This window comes from Corvus moneduloides, chromosome 7, assembly GCF_009650955.1.
Source record: "Corvus moneduloides isolate bCorMon1 chromosome 7, bCorMon1.pri, whole genome shotgun sequence".
Taxonomy (NCBI): domain Eukaryota; kingdom Metazoa; phylum Chordata; class Aves; order Passeriformes; family Corvidae; genus Corvus; species Corvus moneduloides.
The window spans coordinates 30,270,583-30,284,817 of NC_045482.1; the positions used below are offsets into that span (position 1 = coordinate 30,270,583).

Here is a 14,235-nt window from a genome sequence, read left to right on the forward strand (position 1 = left end):
GTTTGCAGGGGCTGAGGCTTCCCAAGCCACAGTCAGGGATTTTGCAATTTTTTTTTCTTCAGGCTAACAGCTGGTGATGGAAAACTCTGTGAGGGCTGTGGCAGCACAGTGAGCCATGACTGCCATGGGGGCTGGGTGGTTCGGGCACATGGCAGCCAGAGAATCACAGACAGCTCAAAATTTAAAAAAATTAGCTACTGTAGTTTGAGTTCATACCTGAACACTTTAGAGTACACATATTTACATAAAAAAAAGTATAAATATATATTTCAACATAAGCCACTCAGTGGCTTTTTTTTTTAAGCCATTTAGCAGCCTTAAGACAGGAAGTTTAAATTTAGCTGGGATTTATCCCTTAACCAAGCATGGTTCATGCACCCTTTCTATAAAAATAGAGATAATGCTATGCCTGTGAGATACAGGCAGAGCAGCTCCCCACAGGCAGCAGTTATTCCTGCTGCTGTGGCAGATCCTGGCCTCCGGAGGTGGGAGAGCATCTCATGCTGGGATGGGGCACAGCGGGCAATGAAGCCCTGGAGGGAGCAGCCCCTGTTGCCACAGAGCTTGAGAAGTCTCAGCCCATCCTTTACTGCAAATACACAGATGCTTGGGGAGTGGGTAGCAAACACATTTCCCAGCTTGGCCTCATTGAATAGGAAGAGGGAGGTCAAGGAGACAGCAGGAGAGGAAGGAGCTGTCCCTGCCTGGCCATACATCCCTCCCCAGCACCTCTCTTCCTGCTGGGAGGGGAATAAATGAATTCTTCAGGCACACAGAGACTGGAGATGTCCCATTTCCAACACCAAATGTACTTGGGATGAGGGGAAATGCCAATTTGAGCCTAGGTTGTAGAGGAAGAAGTAAATTTCTCCTTGATGATAAATGCTACGGCAAACACAGAGGGAAAACGTGGTTCTCTGCAGTTTCCCAGGCTCTTGTCTGGCAGGACCTGCCTGATGGAAGCATCCTCCCATCTCCTCTAGGCTTTGGAATAACACAAAGCACAATTGACTGGGCAAAGGAGAGCAAAAAAACCTTTAAAAAAAAAACCGCATGGAGAAATAGGGTCAATTGAGGCTCCTTCTCCCCTGGCTGTGTGAATCACTTGGAATGGTGGTTGTTCTTCCACGCTCACCCACAGCCCCTCTCTGCTCCCCAGCCTGCAGCGCCGGCGCCCGCCGCAGCCTCAAGACCAACCTGTGCAAGTGGTGCGACTCCACACCGCCGGCCTGCGAGGAGAAGGTGTGCTACAGCAACTGCAACCTCAACTCCTACTGCGAGGACCCCTATGAGATCTGCGTGGCCATATGGTGAGAGAAAATTCCCTCCCCAAGGGGAGACGGGGGGAGGAAGGGGTTCAAGTATGTACTCCTGTGCTTGGATTACTGATCACTGCAGTAATTCAGCATTTCTCTTCCTCTTTCCTTGACTCCACTATAATTAAAATTACAAGGCACAGTAAAAAAATCATTTGGTCTGCCCTGTAATTAGTACCAGTTTATTTTCTAAATAAATTAAGCTTTTGAGTGCCTGACACAAAGAGTAGCAAGTTTGCTGCAGGACCTATAAACTCCCATAAACCTCTGAATTTAGCTTTACAAGCTGAACCCAAGGGCAAACCAGCAACCCTGACCTCCAAACCTATGATGTCCTCTTGCATCAGGCAGGTGAATCCTCAGTTCACATGCAGGGGTGCAGCCAAGGTCAGTCCCCATCCAGAACATGGATATCTGAGCTGGCACCACACTGGGGTTAACCCACTGGGTTTATCCCACCTCTTTCCCATCCCCTGGAAAAAGCCCTTTTCTGCTCCTGCGAGAGGTGCCTGGACAGGAAACGCGATCTTGCCTTTCAGGCCAAGCACACACTGCCTGGTTTGGCCCGGAAGAGTGCCTCCCCCAGCTTTTTGGTCCCCATGAGCAAAACTTAAAAAACATCCATTTGGGTCTGCCCAAAGTGATTTCCCTCCACTTTCCCTTTTAATTTGGCTGCCAAAGTGAAAGCCAGCCAAGCACTTATCGCTAGGCTTTATCTCAACCTGCTAATTAGCGTGAATGCTGTATGCCAGCTTTCAGTAGGAGTTCGCCTCAACATAATTGTTGCATTATGGACTTTTAAAAAAGCCAAACACAACAAGAAACCTAAACAAACAAACAACAAAATCCACCCCCTGCCCCAAATTCTCCTACACACACTTGGAGAAGCCACCTTAAATCCTGGGTAAGCAATCTAGCATGTTGCTGGGTTTTTCCCATTAACAGCTTACATTTACAGGAAAAAGCAAGGTCCCTGCAGCAGGAATCCCCCTGCCAGGGAAGCAATCCCACTGCACAGGATGGGGCTGCACCCTGTATCATGTACCAGATGGGGTGAGGCACCTACGCAGTCACAAATAACCTGCCAACCCCTCCCAGCATCTCCCATCCCATTCTAAGATTCATCCAGAGAATAAGATCCCTGCAGGCAGGGCTCACCTCCAGGCCAGCCTTGCTGCTTGCTGCTCACTCTGCTTGCTGCAGAGACTTATGTGGATCATCCAAACTTGTCCTGAGTGGGTATCTCAGTCACAGCAGCAGCTTTGGCCCCACGCTCATGTCCTCCAGGTGCCCAGCCTTGGCAGCTCATGGAGAAGGGATCTCACCTTCCAAGGACTCTTCAGCTGGAGCTCCTCTGTCAAATTACCTGGTAGCCCCAAGAAAATGTGGGGAGCACTGAAACCAGGGGACTTCACCAGGGAGAGGGTGACAAATTTAGGTTCTTTCCTTGGCTTTTATGTCTGATTGCCCAGCTTACCTCAAAGACATTGTGAAATCTCTCCATACCTTCATCCTCCCGCTTTGCACCACCAGGTCATGAAGCAGAGGCTGTCCCTGGAAAAGTAATTAATTGTAACGAAAAGTAATTAATGGTTGTAATTTCCTTTGAATGCACCCAGGAGTAGCTGCAATGCTGTAGCCTGTGCAGGGCCAGTCATCCCCCATCACTGGTCCTGTAAGTACATGTAAGTAGAATTATATCAGAGCCACAGCAAACAAGTCATTCCCTACATACCTTGAAAGAAATGATCTTAGAATCGGGTTTAAGGTGACACACAGGCTGAGCTGCCAGGCCAATGCTGTGTCGGTTCATTTGTCACACGCAGGAGACAGGACAATGAGAGCATCAGGATCAGCACGCTCTGCCACAACCCCCACCGCCCCATTGAAAACCTCATGGTCCCCAACTACAACACCTCGCGCTGCATCATGAGCCACCAGCCCAGCGAGGATGGCATCATCTACATCTGTGGCTGTGTGGACGAGCAGGAGTGCAACGACAAACTCATCTTTGAAAACCACACTAATGGTGAGTGCTTTTTTTAACGCTATTTATGGGGGGAGCAGCACCCAGTGCCAATGACAAATCCTTTGTGTTTCCTGTGGAGTAGGAGATGCAATGGCAGAAGAGACTCTTTCACCATCTTCTTTGACCCCCCTCTATAAAAGCCAGTTAAAATCGCTACCCTGTTACTGAGCCCGGCATTTTGTCTATGGCCAAAGTGTTCCTCCCAGCAATACCTCCAGCCTTTGCCTGGAAGCATTAAGTGACGGAAGATCCACCATATCTCTCAGTGGGCTGTGCCTTCAGCACAGGGTAAATCAGCTGGGGGACCCAGGAGCTGATGTAACCAAGTGTGAGTCAAAAGCTCTGAAAGCTTTAAATAAATTGCGCCGGAGCAAATCCTGCCCCAGAACACACCCACGGGAACTGCTGGCACCCCTTGAAGCTGTAACCTGAAGAGGTGGAGGCGCTGGGGTGCAGGGCTTGGCATGCAGGAATGCCTTCTCTGCTGCTCTCCTGGGAATTCTTGCAGTTTCTCCCGGGAAGGGGCAGCTGGAGCTGCCCCGGTGCTGAGCACACACGTGAGCGTGGCTTGGCTCGCTGCTGCACATGGCTGGAGATCCAACGGGAGCTGTAAATCCATAGGAGGGAAAACTAAGAGGCAGCTTATTTCTGTACCTCAGGAGGGTCGTATACTTTGGAAACATTTCCAACCAGACCCTGAGCCTTTGGGGGTTTGTCCAAACCTCCTCAACTCCAAATGGACCAGGTTTATCCAAGTGTCCATCAAGAATGTGATCTGTAACAAAAGCAAAGTGAAACACCTCCAATTTTCCATAATCACAGAACAAGGAGAGACTGAAGATGAGTCTAAGCAGAACCTGCATGCCAGTAGCATAGCTTCTCCTGCAACATAAGGAAAAAAGAAAAACATCACATGAAATGTAAATTCTCTGAACAAACAAGCCACTTTAATGGAGGCAAATGATGCTAAATTTGGCGGTTCTTTGCTGCTTCCCCAGCCAAACATAACAGGTACACACACTTCTAGAGAGAGATAGTCAAATCCCAAAGCTGATGCTGGGATATGTAATTTCACACAAAAATGACAACTGGCTCATTGGAAATGCCGCCCCCAGTGAAGGCTCCATATCCAGCCTCCTCCTGTCAGCCGGCGCAGAAAGTGCTGGAAGTCGGAGCAAGAGCAGTGCAGGTCTTTGACAACTCTCTCCTCTTAGATATGGGCCACAAGACCAGCTTAGGCAAGCCCCAGGCTCACACACCCCATTGTTTACCTCCTTTTCTTCTGCTTTAAGGGATCATTTGCATTCTAAATATTTACTTGTGGTCACATTCAATGGTATAGACAATTCCTGAGCAGAGAAACATCTAACAGAGACAAGCACTTCTCCAGCAGCGGAAGCAGGCAGATTTTTTCCTGTTTCTTGATTCCTTAAGTTCTGCTTTCAGGTCTGGGCTGCTGGGTGGCATTGCCCTCACACTGGGGCTGCAGGGGACTCCATCAGAGCTCAGAGATCACAGTAATGAACACACAGAGCCATCATTTCCTAAAGCTGTGCACACAGGATCCCAGTGGACACCTTGGGAAGATGCTGGGTAGGGTGGATCATGCCAAGTTCTTTCCACCTCTACCCCAGCTGAGCCTGGCCCTGGAGGTCCATGTCCCCTCCACAGGGATGGATAGACCCAGGCAGCAATGCTCAACACGATGTGGGTTTACAGACCTGCGGTCATTGCCAGAGCAACTACATTTGCTCTCTGTAGAAGGGGTCTAAATCCTGCTACAGCCCCTGTATTGTATTAAATGACTTCCATCAGGAAGGGGCATCCTCATGAAGGAATTTCCTGGAGTTGTGTTAACTTCCCCTTTTTGGGACTTGTGCACGCAACTCCCTTAAAAATATCTTCTCTTTCTTCAGTTTCAAAGATGGGATCCAAAGCATCGGGTAAATCCATTAAAGCAGTAGGTGATATCCAAGCCCAACACTTTCCAAAATAAACATATTCCTGAGTTAGTTATTGATTTATATCAGTTTAGGTTGATCTTGTGGTTTAAACCTGATGCCTATTTTAGAAACGCTTTCACAGCCTCGCAGAAATTAGCTGCAGCACATTTTTTTGAAATTTGCCAAGGAAAATAGCTAAATGCTCTGTTTTTCCAGAACCTGAATTATGATCTCCACACACTGAGGTCAAGCAGCGAGAGTTTTGCTTATGGAATGATTCTTATCCCTCTTCCCCTGGGTTATTATACTTGGCAGAAAAACCTCTGAGTAAGATTTTACTTGAATATCTCTACTGAAGTCAGCATGTTTATTCCAGGAATCGCAAACATCAAAGGATCAGACAATTATATGTTGTGCGAGGGTTATGGCTTTGTGTGCATGTCCTCCCCCCAGCAATCTGAAGGCCAACAGGGGGTTTAACAGAAACAAAACAAATGCAGCCATGCCCTGGTGATTTTTGGGGTTGCTGTTGTAACGGGCTGAGGAAGGAGATGCCAGAACTAGCAGACAAGTGCTGAAATGATGCTCCTGTGTGCTAATTATCCTGCAAAGCGTCCCGGCACTCCCCTGGGCTGGTGGTCCTGCACACTGCCCACCCCCAGCATCCCTCCTGGCTCTCTGTGTACCACAGGAGTCCAGCAAAGCTCCAGCCCCAAGCCCTCTCAGAGATTTGCTGTGTTCAAGCCTTGCCTTGGATTTATCACTGTTCTTTCCAGCCCAGCTCCCCTTGCCATGAGCACAAACAGCACGTGGGACCCCCAAAAGGCCCTTTGCAGTCTCTTGTGCCACAGTACCCCATCCAAATGATGCTGGCCTGTGTCTTCTGTTGATAAATGGAGCTGAATTTGAGACCAAAACCAGTCAGGCCCCCCTCTTGCTAAGTGCCTACATCTGGGTTCTGTGCCGGGATGGGCCCTTGTGCGGCCCCACAAAGGGCTGCGCTCCATTAACAGCTTTGCATATTTTCCTCCTCCGCGTGATGAAAACGAGCTGCGGCAGACCCGCAGCAGCAGCATCTCGCCTTTGCTTTCCTCCCCTCAGGCTACTCCATGCTGCAGAGCAAAGAGGTGATCCCAGTGGCTGCCATCAGCCTCCTGCCCCCGCTGCTGGTGGCGGTGATGATCACGGTGATATTTTACCTCTGCCGCACGCAGAAGCGACGCAAGAGGGCCAAGGCGTGGGGTGGGAAACAGGGACAGCCCCCGGCGCTGCCAGAGCCGGGGAAGGCAACCGAGCGGGAGGAGAAGTTGTCCGTGCTGATGGATGAGAGCCCAGCCGGCACCAGCCCCGGCTGCGCCAGCAGCCGCCCCGCTGAGCTGCTCCCCATCGAGCTGGACGAGATGGTGGGCAAAGGGCAGTTCGCGGAGGTGTGGAGGGCCAAGCTGAGCCACAGCCGCTCAGGGCAGTACGAGACGGTGGCCGTGAAGATCTTCCCCTGCGAGGAATACTCCTCCTGGAAGAACGAGAGCCAGATCTTCACTGACACCAGCCTGAGGCATGACAGCGTGCTGCAGTTCCTCACTGCCGAGGACCGGGGCACGGGGCCCCGCCGGGAGTACTGGCTCATCACCGCCTACCACAGCCGCGGCAACCTCAAGGACTACCTCTCCCGCCACGTGCTGAGCTGGATGGACCTGCAGAAGATGGCTGGGTCCCTGGTGAGCGGGGTGGCCCACCTCCACAGCGACTACACCGCCTGCGGCCGCCCAAAAATCCCCATCGCCCACCGTGACATCAAGAGCACAAACGTCCTGGTGAAGAACGAGCAGGAGTGCGTGCTCTGCGACTTCGGCATCGCCATACGCCTCGACCCCTCCCTGACAGTGGATGACTTTGCCAATAGCGGGCAGGCAAGTATGACCCACCAACCCTCTCTGGAGGAGCCTTTGCCAGCCACGCCCCTGTCCTGTGGCCAAAGTCCTTATCCGCCACCTCTCTCTTCTCTTCGGGCAGGTGGGCACCGCCAGGTACATGGCCCCAGAGGTCCTGGAGTCCAGAGTGAACCTGGAAGACCTGGAGTCTTTCAAGCAGATGGATGTCTACTCCATGGCCCTTGTTTTGTGGGAAATGGCCTCCAGATGTGAAGTAGTGGGAGGTAGGAGCACTGCACCATGGTTGTTGTGTGCCTTTTTACTCCCTTACTGCCACATACCAACTGATGGCACAAGACGTGACTTGGGGTGGCCGAGGTCTCTGCAGGGCTGCCAAGAGTTGGTGACAGTTTCCCCTGCTCTGTGTGCCATGGCTTAAGGGGGGTGGTTCAGTGGTCAAGGAGCAGGACAGGACCCCATGGGGACATCCGGTCCAGCCCCTGCTCAAAGCTGCCGAGCTGCCGAGCCCCATGGAGCCTGTGCTGGTGATAAAAAGCAAACCAAGCAGGAAGACCCAAAGGAGTCTCTGCCTCCTCAAAACCATTTTCTTCTTCAGACCATACCAGAGTGCTTATGTTGCAATGGGGACTCACAAACCCCAGCCCCTGACAGTGTGACATCCCCTGTCATTTCCCAGAGTCACACCCTGGCATCTGAAATTGTGTGTAGCAAAACATTTAATTAACTGCCCTGGAGTTAGCCCCTGCCTGGCTTCTGCCTGCTCCCCTTTCCCTTCCTTCTCTATCCCTGCCACTCACAATACAAGCCCACAGAGCTGCAGAAACCTCCAACCCTTGGCCAGAAAGCTGCTCCAACTGCACTGCAAGCCCCATGGTTGGCCCTTGCCTGGCTCAGATGCCCCATGCATCCTTTGTTCCCAAGCCAGCATCCCAGGCCATCTCTCTCCACTTGTATCTCACCTGAATTCACATCTGGGCAAGACCTGGCAGAAACCAGGGTGGCCTCTCACCTCTGCCAACAGCCAGCTTCTCCTTGGTCTCCCACGACATGGGGTTTCTCTTCTGGAAGGGCCACTTCTCCTCTAACCCATTCCATCCCTGCTGCAGAAATCCAGAAAATATCATATGATAGTCACCCCTCCCATCCTTCACCAGCACAATACTTTCTGCCTGCTCAAAATATGTCACACCCAAAGACAAACCATGTCCTTTGTACTGCATCTTTAGGGTTCAGGGAGAAGGTCAGATCGTTCCTCGGTGCTGTCTCTGAAAAGAACCTTTATGTGAAAACCCAGCACTACATTTCTGTGTTCAAATTCTCAATTGTTTCCAAATCAGCTTATTTTTTTGCAGACTGTTAAAAACAAATCCATTCTCATCCAGTGGGCCATATCAAAACAAAGCAGGGAATTCATTAGAAACATCCTGTGATGCTGCTGTTGCTTCCTTGCAGAGGTAAAGAATTATGAGCTGCCTTTTGGGTCGAAAGTCCAGGAGCAGCCTTGTGTGGACACCATGAGGGACATTGTGCTGCACGGCAGAGGCCGGCCCGAGATCCCAAGCAACTGGCTGGTGCACCAGGTAAGCTGGGAGCAACTGGTTCAGAAAAGAGCAACACACGTTGTCCCTCCTCACTAACGCAGCCTGAAAAATTAAATTTATAGTCAAAGGAAAAGCAGGCAGAACTCCTGGGCTCTACTTCCAGCTCCATTGTGAATGGCTGGGCCCACACAAGTCCCACTGGACTCATTTCCTTGTTGCACAAAAGCCACCAGCCATGGTACATCAGCATTTGTTGATCAATAGCCATGGTCAGGAAGCTGTGAATGCCAGGTGATGGGTTTCAGCTACCCTAAGGATAACAGGAAAATGGAGCACTTCAGTGCAGCTCTTCTCATGAAACAGTAAATCATTGGAGTTCACTCTGCTTCTCTCCTAAGCACCTTGTCTGGAACACTGAGGAAACACACAGCTCCTCACACACAGCCATTCGCAGCAGGCACAGAGGGCAAGAGAGCTGCATCCAGCCTTCTGCCTGCTTGGCTGTGGAGGTTTCAAGCTCCAAAGTACCTTTAACATGAAATTTCCATTTCTACAAGGAAGAGCAAACCAGGAAGCATGTCCTTCCTGTGAAACACTCAGGAAAAGGGAGTGAAGCTGAGAGCAGGGACTCTGCAAGGCTCGAGGCTTGTCAAGGGAGGTCTTTCACCAGCCTTCAGAGGGTCTGAAAGCAAAGTGTGTCAGCACAGAGGGCATAACCCAGTGTTCTAGAACAGGAGTATCTCAGCAGTAACAAAATGTGCTCTACTAAAACCACCCACAAGCACACCCAGAGCAACCAGCTACAGAAACAGAGCTCCCTCCTGGCCCTGACAGGGTCCTCTGCCCCAGGCCAACACTTTCTGCCACACACTAAGGACACGAAGGGTAACAAGCATGCTGATTGTGATTTCCACATCTTGCCTGACTTTGGTACTTCCTGAATTTCACATGTCTCGTGGAAAAACACCATCTGCTGATCAACACTCCCATTCACCTGAAAATCAAGCTGGAACATTGAGCCTGCTGGCTTTCAGAGCCTTGCAGTGCTCAGTGCATCATTTTGCAATATCTACCCGTAAAACACACTGCCTCTGCTCCCACTCTGCCCTGCTGGCACACAGAGGAAGGCTTTGCAGAGGGAATGAGAAAATTTCTCGACCTTAGGAGGCCACACACATTCCCTACAACGTCTCCTCTCAAAACCATATTTGTCCAAAGACTCACAGCTGACCTGACTGCCCAAAACTGCAAACAGCATCAAATGAATCCGTAGCTTCTGTGGGACCCCCGGGACGTTTATCAGTCAGTGAGTCCATTTCTGAAGCTCACCCAGCCCTTTACATTGACAAAGGCAAATACAGGAACTTCAATCAGCAGTGCCACATATTTGAAGCCTTTTGAGTAGTCACCTCAGACATTCACCTCCCAGGGTCTCCGATAAACTTTGAAACCATAGAAAAAATATACAGAGGCTTGGGTTGTCAAAAATCCTACTTTGATAGAGCATGAGCATAACTGTGCTGTTCCCAGGGCTGAAGGGAGGCTGACTGCAGTCACCTCCCAGAAATAATGCTGCTGTAGTTGGACTGGTCTAGCAGGCAAACAGAGCAAAGCTTGTAAGGTGGGAACTTTTATTGGACCATCTGATGGTCACTGGGGAAGGGGAACAGCAAAGCCACGTTGTGTTGCTGAAAGTTTTTCTCTGACTAATCTCTGCTGGTGTAATAAACATCTCTTTACAAGCCTGGCTTTACAGCATTTTCCGGGCATTTTGCAACCGGTCTCCCTAGGATGAGGAATTGGGCAGCACCATCTGCTGGGAAGCAGCAGAAAACCATCGGCTTGTGCCACTCCGGGGGTCCAGGCTTCCCTTCCCGTGTGAGGAAGCATTGGGTGACACCGAAAAAGAGTGACAAGTCACTCACCTGAATGGGAGGCACCCACAGGTGTTCCCACCCATAAGTTTGCTGCAGAGCTCCAAATGCTATTTCCGCGTTTCAACCATCAGGATTGCTCTCAGTCAAGTGAAGACCATGGTTTGATTTTCAGCAAGTGTCAGCACTAATTTCCCTGACAGGCCTGACTCACCCAATAGCAGCTTCAGGGCATTTGCTTGCAAAGCCCCACAACAAAAGCCAGCCAAAGAAATTCATCCCCAGTTTCTCAGATAACTTACCTTGTTTCACACACCACCACACTAAAAAAAAAATTTTTTTTTAGGCCAGGTAAATTTCTGAATCTGGTTCACAAAGCAGCCAAACAGACTGATGTACTGGCACAACCAGAGGCTGGGGCAGGACAGGAAGGAGCAGTGGAAGCTTAAGTCAATATTGCCACTAAAAATACACTTGTACAACTCAGCATTCTTTGGAATCTTGGAAAAACAGATATCAAATATAAAAGCCCAACTAAGTCCATTTTGTAAGCCAAACAAGATGTTCCAGTTATACCATTCAAAAGAGCATCATCACTACAAGGCAAACTGCAAATAAATGTTATGATTTCAGGGAAAAATAAGTACAGAGAATCTTGGATGTCCTGTTGGAGAACAGGCTGACTTAAAAATATTCACCTAAGCTAGCTCATTTTTGCATGTAATCAATTACCCTCAAATCCTTTCAACTAAGCTAGTAAGTGAGTGACGTCAGAGGTGCTGAAACACACCATCTGTCAGTTTTGCTGTACAATCCTGTTCTCTCCAATTTGTGTCCATTGTGGAAGATTTAATACAACGAACCTTAGCACAGAGTAGTGAGTTCTGAGTAAGGTGCAGAAGGGCAGATGGCACTGACCCTGTATCTCTGTAGGACTCGGATTTTCCCCGTGTGGGTCCACATGAGACTTTAGGGTTCTCTTAATTACAAATTATGAAATACATAAAACCCACTGAAAAACATGAAGCTTTATTTAGAATAATGATTTTTCCACTGTGTTCCAACTTTAGTTGACAATGATGCCAAGAGCAATAGCACATGATGGAATTACATGGGCGAGGGAAGGTTCAACACAGCTTCTGGTGCTAGCTGTGTTACTAGCTAAAGAGTGGGAAAAGCACCAGCTGAATACTACCATTTATTTTCTTTCTAAGCCCAAAATATTGTGGCTCTTTTCAGAACCCTACACAATTGGACAAAAAAAAATAGTTTTCTGGGAGACATAAGCATTGTAGCTGAGAGGAACTCTGTGTGCTCTGGAGCAAACTGGGAAGCACCTCATCCCATCTCAACCAAAAGGCTGTTTTGTGATCAGAGAACAAGGTTCAGCTGCACACTACAATGAGTGTTTGGCACAGCACACCCTTCCAGAATGCCACTAAAACAAGAAGTCAGATTTAAGAAATTATTTCCAAACCTACCTTTGAAAACCACCTCCCCCAGATGTAACAGGCAGGGTGCAGCTCAAACCCCAAGGCCTGGGCTCAGCCAGCAGCCTACAGGTCAACATCCACACCTCCCCTGCCCCTTGTGATTTTAGATTCTCTGATCCAAATGGGCAAGGTTGAGACAGGAAATAAATAGGGGCTGGATGGAAACAGGCTCTAAATCTCACAGCCAACACAAGCCAGTTTCCAGGGAGCATGGGGAATGTTTGGGAGCAGATGCCGGGGGAGCCGAGGCTGCTGCTCTAACACAAGCAGTGCCAGTGGAAGAAGCATCAGCACTTCCACAACTTATCGAGGCTGACTCCTCTTGTGCTTAAGCTTGGCCAAAACCAGCCTTTATGCAGGAGGCTGTCAGAAGTGTGGTAAACCACCGAGATTGTGTTAGATCCTCCTCTTCCTGCCTTCCAATCCTAATCTCAGCCCTTCCGACTGCAGGGAATGCGCTTCCTGTGCGACACCATCACGGAGTGCTGGGACCACGACCCCGAGGCTCGGCTCACCGCCCACTGCGTGGCTGAGCGCTTCAACCTGATGGCACAAATGGATTGTGATGACATCCTCAACAACAACACGGACAACGAGGCCAGCAAAACAGCTTCTCCAGGTGGGGAGCACCAGGACAGTGACGGGAGCAGAAACATTCAGTGATGCAGCAGGCAAAAGTCCTCATCACGAGGAACAAGAGGATAAGGGAGAAGCATTTAGCTCATGAGGGAAAAAAGCCTCACTGTTTTTCAAAATGGAACTAAGATCAAGTACATAAATTATTTATAAGCTCTGTTTCCTCCCACAGATACAGTGAACTGTGGAATCAATATTTTGGTTAAAGTGCAACATTATTATATGAACTGACTTTGTACTTACTTAAAATGTATAATGATGCAAAGCATTCCTTTTATTATTTTTTAAAATAATAATGTTTAATCTTTTATTAATAAGCACCTGAATTCCATGTCTTTTTTTCCATGTCATTCCTTCCATATTGTCATCATGAGTTTTTTTCTAACTTATTCTGCAGTGATCAAAACAATTTTCCTTTTTTTAATGGCCTATACACACATACAAAATCTGTTGTAGCAACAAAAAAAGACATCATGAGATATACCACACCCTCAATGGAAGAAATGCTGACATCCAAGAAAATCACTCATTCAACATTATGCAAAGATCCACAATAATCCAGTTTGTAAAAGCCTGATACAATGCAACTACAACATACCTTTCCTCACTGGGGAATTCCTGGGTTAATTGATAGTTCAGGTGGGTGTGTGATGCTTCTTTGAGAGAGAAAGAAGAAGTCACCAGTGTAGACATGGTTGCTTCACCCTAAAAACTCTCCATGCAGGATATGCAGACAACCCTTTCCCCCATCAGACCAGTCTCCAGTCACCTCTAGCCAGACCTGTGCCACAGTAACAGTGTCAACACAAAGGGGTTGGCCAACTCTTCTTGCGACTCTCACACCCCCCTGCTGGGTTACCCCACCTGGGGAAACACGATCAGAATGAACTGAGACCTTAATTCCCATGATCACCACATCAACCCAGGCTGCCTCTATCCTGGAAAGCAGTTAAGGAAAGGTAAGTCACACCTCCCTCTGAACCCTGGTACTGCGCAAATCCCTCCATCCTTGGGATCAAAAACCTCAGGTGCTCCTAAGCCCTGCAAGCCCATACCTGACACCTACACAGAGCTGTATTTTTTGGGATGGCACCCGAGAGGAATACATTGCTTGCCACCACACAGCTGCATGGATCAGCCCAGAAAGAAAGGGAGCAAACCTTCCAAGTTTTCTACAGCCGAGGCTCCCCGATGTGGAGCAGGGAAGCAGACCTGCAGGGCTGGTTTGGTTTTCTAAAGTGCTCAGCTATGACAACACCAACCCATATAAAAACCTTTTCTTCTCTAGCTATTGTTTCCACCTCCTTGGACTGTTTTTACAGTTGCTAAATTAAAAGCCTAGAACCAAATTGTCTCTAAACACTTCAAAGAAGGACAGAAGGGGAATGAATTAGGTTGCATCAAATCTAAATAACAAAAAATTTGCTTAGCTACCACTTATTACACCTGCAACTGTGACCACACCTGTCATTCTCAGTAATCTTCACCGGGCTGCTACCTCCTGACACCTT

General features: G+C 48.9%; 1 protein-coding gene across 1 annotated transcript in view; it reads left to right on the forward strand.

Moving 5' to 3' along the window:
* Positions 1-13,050, forward strand: part of LOC116446315 (TGF-beta receptor type-2-like) — a 30,771-nt gene extending 17,721 nt beyond the window's left edge. Inside the window, exons 2-7 of the mRNA XM_032113916.1 lie at positions 1,160-1,310; positions 3,143-3,345; positions 6,390-7,198; positions 7,302-7,443; positions 8,633-8,760; positions 12,539-13,050. Coding sequence (XP_031969807.1) covers positions 1,160-1,310; positions 3,143-3,345; positions 6,390-7,198; positions 7,302-7,443; positions 8,633-8,760; positions 12,539-12,751 — 1,646 coding nt within the window. The 3' untranslated portion in view covers positions 12,752-13,050. The remainder of the gene's footprint in view (positions 1-1,159; positions 1,311-3,142; positions 3,346-6,389; positions 7,199-7,301; positions 7,444-8,632; positions 8,761-12,538) is intronic.
* Positions 13,051-14,235: the final 1,185 nt, after the last annotated feature.